This window comes from Ochlerotatus camptorhynchus, unplaced genomic scaffold (assembly GCF_037179485.1).
Source record: "Ochlerotatus camptorhynchus isolate MF236.1 unplaced genomic scaffold, CSIRO-AGI_Acam_v1.1 ptg000058l, whole genome shotgun sequence".
NCBI classification, from domain to species: Eukaryota; Metazoa; Arthropoda; class Insecta; order Diptera; family Culicidae; genus Ochlerotatus; species Ochlerotatus camptorhynchus.
Genome location: NW_027040548.1, coordinates 8,564 through 13,248, shown reverse-complemented (window position 1 = coordinate 13,248; position 4,685 = coordinate 8,564). Strand labels below are relative to the sequence as shown.

Sequence of the window (4,685 nt, the reverse complement as noted above, 5' to 3'; positions counted from 1 at the left end):
ACGGAAATTATATGGAATTTACAAACGTGAGTACGACGAAGTTTATACAATCCCTTATTGATACCTAATTGAAATTGTAATATTTAGGAAAATTTTAATCGCTGTACATAATAAACAGGATTACTATTTCGGAAAAGCGTTTCCATCGTTGCATATGCAACAATTTAAAATTTTCGTTTTTCGGATCGATCAGAGATGCCACGGAGTGACCGAACCCGTGATCCATTGCCAGATGACAGCTTGCAGCAGACATGCCCACTTTGTAGACTGCCAGACAACAATGACATGGTTAGCTGTGACGACTGTGAACGGTGGTTTCATTTTGACTGCGTCGGAGTTAACGCAGATGTGGCCAACCACGATTGGAGCTGTCAGGAATGCATCGTTGCCAGAGTTCCTGCTCCACGACCGCCGCATCCACGAACTCCTACAGGTGAGCCTTTACTGCACCCGCAGTCACCAGTTCCACTTCTGCCCACACCGCAAACACCAATCTCGCCGGTACCCTCACCACGACTGCAAACTCCGCGAACACCGATCGTGCCACCGCGTAGTCCGTTGCCAAATCCGCAACCACCTACACCACGTCCTCGGACACCACGATTTCCAAATCTGCAGCCACCAACCCCACGTCCGCGTACTCCACGAACACCGATTGTGCCACCGGATGTGCCGCTAGTTCCCAGACAAGCCTTTGTTGATCCCGATCTAGTTAACAAACTTCCTACTGAGCTCCGGATCCAGCTGTTGGAAGAAGAGGAAGCCATCGAGCGCAAGTTTATGTTACGTAGGTTTCAGCTTTTGCTTGACTCATCAGCGAGTTTCAAACCTGTGGTTCAAGGCAACTGTAACAGAAGTGATCCAGCACGTAACGATGTAAGAGATGATCCTGTTTTTCATTCGTCGCCTATGAACGATCATCGTCGCAACATTCCACCATTTGCTCCACCTATGGTCCACCAAAATCGTAACGAGTCAACATTCATTCCGCGTCTGAGAGAGCAACAACTGTACGTCCCGGTTGACGTTCCACCTTTGGTCAACAATCGACCCAATTTTTCGGCCATTGATCCACCTCGAGTCAATCAACAGCGGCATATACCGGCAGTTAATCCAGCCTACCAACGACCCAATGCTTCGACGTTTGCTCCTCCTCAGACCGACCAGCGTCCGCATATTCCATTGTTTTCCCAGCCGAATCACCATCAGCACCAGAACGCTTCCGCGTTTGCCCCATATGTTGGTCTTCCGCGTCCTACTGCTCAAGTGAACCACCCATATGACTATCATGACTTTCCTTCCGCCATGGGAGCAACGGCGCTGCTGAATGGAAGCCAAATCGCCGCTCGTCATGCGGTCTCGAAGGAGTTACCAGTATTCACCGGTGAACCAGAAGAGTGGCCGCTATTCTTTGCGTCCTTTGAGAACACCACACACCTCTGCGGATTTTCACCCGAAGAAAACATGGTTCGTCTGCAGAAGTGCCTCAAAGGAAAAGCGCTGGAAGCGGTGAGATGTCAGCTATTGCACCCTAGCAACCTGGAACAAGTAATCTCCACGCTAAAGATGCTTTTTGGGCGTCCAGAAATCATAGTACATTCACTGCTGCAGAAAATTAATATTCTGCCTGCTCCCAAAGCGGATCGTCTTGGTACGCTTGTTGATTTCGCTTTGGCCGTGCGTAATATGGTGGCTACCGTTAAAGCCTGTCAATTAGAGGAGCACCTATGCAACCTCACTCTTCTGCACAGCTTAACTGAACGGCTTCCTCCGATGATTCGATTGAATTGGGCGACTCATCGACAGTCTCTTCATGCCGTGACGATATCAGAGTTCAGTGACTGGCTATACAACCTAGCGGAAGCAGCTAGTACCGTGACAATGCCACAGTTTTCAAGTTCATTCGACAGCAAATCTCATCGCGGGCGGAAGGATGATGGATTCTTGAACGCTCACACCGAAATAGATGCGAAGGTTAAGCAACCCGAAGTTAGCGGTGGTTGCCTCGTCTGCCATGGAGATTGCGTTGCAGTTGAGAAGTGCGAGAAATTTCTGTCGTTCGGTCTTTCCGTTCGATGGGACACACTCCGGGAGTACAAGCTATGCCGTAGTTGCCTGGGCAACCATCGTGGTCCCTGTAAGATTGGAAAACTATGTGGGAAGAATGGCTGCCAGTACAAACATCATCGGCTTCTGCACAACGATGCGAAGGATAAACAAGAGACGTTGTCATCCAGTTCGGACAACCGTGGTCCTCAGCTAGGAACCAAAAGTTCGCCAGAAACCGAATCATGCAACACGCATCGTGGAGGAAATAAAGCTGTATTATTCCAGTACATTCCAGTTATTTTGTACCACAATGGAATTGAGCTGCGTACACATGCATTCCTGGACAGTGGATCTTCCCTGACATTGATGGAGGAGAGTTTGGCGAAAGAATTGAACCTGCGAGGTGAGAAGTATCCACTTTGTCTGCGCTGGACTGCTGATACATGCCGATATGAAAAAGATGCCACAATTGTCTCTTTGAGCATCTCCGGCACGCACAGCAGTAGTAGCCAGCACAGCCTGTCGGAGGTCTACACTGTTAAAGATCTGAAGCTTCCGTCACAATCTCTTCCTGCACGTAAGCTGTCAGGAAAGTACGCTCAACTTAAGGGTCTGCCGATAGAACCATACAACAACGTTCGTCCAAAGCTATTAATCGGGATGAGCAATGTTAGGGTACTGCATCCCCTAGAAGGCCGTGAAGGAAAGCTAGATGAGCCTGTAGCAGTTAAGACACGTCTAGGTTGGACGGTCTATGGCACTTGTCCGTCGGCAGGTGGTATGGCATCAGATGAAACTCCACACAACTTCCATATCTGCTTCCATTCTCACGGTTCGGACGAAAGTCTGCACGAAGCTGTCAAGAACTATTTCGCACTTGACAGTTTAGGCATCAGTGTGCAACGAAATCAGCTACTCTCCAAGGAAGATGAACGCGCTTTGGCAAAACTGCAAGAAACTACATCCTTCAAGGACGGGCAATACGAAGTAGGCCTACTCTGGAAATTTGACGACGTGCGTTTGCCCAACAACCGTACCATGGCATTGAGACGTCACCGTTGCTTGACAAAGAGGATGGAACGTGAGCCTGATTTATCAGAGACATTGCGGGAAAAAATGGCGGACTACGAGCGCAAAGGGTACATTCGCAAACTCACACCCGAAGAGAGCCGAAAGACCGGAAATCGAACATGGTACCTGCCGATATTCCCGGTGTTCAACCCCAACAAACCAGGGAAAGTTCGGATAGTGTTCGATGCAGCCGCTTGTTTTGGAGGTGTCTCCCTGAATTCTATGTTGATGAAAGGCCCAGATCAATTGAATGATCTTCCACCTGTGCTGTATAAGTTTCGAGAAAGGTTGATAGGCCTGGGAGGCGACTTAGCGGAGATGTTTCATCAGATGCGGATGAAAGCTGAAGATGAAGATAGTCAGCGGATCGTGTGGTGCGCTAACGCAGACACAACAGAACCATGTGACTACGTGATGCAGGTGGTGACATTCGGTGCTACATGTTCACCCAGCACGGCGGGCTACAAATGGTGAATTGACAACCTGGGAAGAGCGTTTTTCCTATCTCTGGTCCTCACAAGTTCCTACCTCACACCTCCCCGTGGTGTAGCCTGGGCAATGTTGTCCTTCTGACAATAGCAAAGTGAGGGGGTGCGACGCGAACACTGGCGCGGTAACCATAACACGGCGATCGAGGAAATGCTTCGTCAACCCGCAGGAGTGCCAACCGGCACATTAGGATCGACGCCAGTAAGATTCTTATTACGGCATACTGGATACGGCATGGAACTATGGACACGACACGGCACAATGGATTGGATACCACGCTACAGGGCTGACAGTCGTGCTATTCTGCTCCCTAAGTAAAGAAGGGTGACACCTTCTTGAAATGGCGAGTGGGCTAATAGTGCGATTGGTGAGTAGTAGACTCAGATGTAACATTCCTGACTTACGCCGATCTGGCTCTGAACACGGCCCCCATGAAGGACCGTGTCAACCCTAGCATGGCCTCCCTGCTTGCATATATAACCATGGGATCACGATAGGCGACTACATACAACGAGTGGAGATAGCGGCCCGGAGGGGGGGACCCAACAGAATGGAGAAAAACGTAGAAAAAAAACAAAAAAGAAGAAAATGAGAAAACCCAAAAAAAATATGAAGGACGACGGCAAGACGCCAGAAATTGAAAACGGAGGAGCGAACGTGTTCGCAAGGAGCGGGATATTGCAGAGATCACCAGTGTTGAACCTGGAGGCAACAGCGAGTTCCAACAGCAGCAGTAAGCCCCAAGGTGAGCAGCAAGGACACGAAGGAGAGCTAGGTCTTATGCTAAGCCAGGTGTTCACACCGAAATCCAGCAGTAGCACACCCCAAGAAGGATTGCAGCTTGGGAAGACCAAATTGATGGAGGTCAGGAGGAGGATCAATGAACTCCATGACTTCATCAAGGAGCAACGTCCACAAGGCAATTAAGGAAATGGTGACGGGCATCAAATCCGCCATTATTGCTGCCGAACGTGAACAGGATGCGCTGAGGACGAGGTCCGTAACTGCCGAAAGGGCACTGATCGAGGCCAAGGAGAAAGCAGAGTGCTGATTGAACCAGCGACCGAAACGGATGT

At 49.6% G+C, this 4,685-nt stretch overlaps 1 protein-coding gene across 1 annotated transcript; it reads left to right on the top strand.

Annotated features, from left to right (window-relative positions):
• Window positions 1-285: 285 nt before the first annotated feature.
• LOC135717497 (uncharacterized) lies at window positions 286-3,594 on the top strand. Its single transcript, XM_065239611.1, has one exon. It carries the CDS (start codon window positions 286-288, stop codon window positions 3,592-3,594), a length of 3,309 nt encoding a protein of 1,102 aa, XP_065095683.1.
• The last annotated feature ends 1,091 nt before the right edge of the window (window positions 3,595-4,685 follow it).

Coding starts and splice junctions, on each gene's coding strand:
- LOC135717497 (XM_065239611.1), top strand. CDS start 286: ATGGTTAGCTGTGACGACTGTGAACGGTGGTTTCATTTTGACTGCGTC.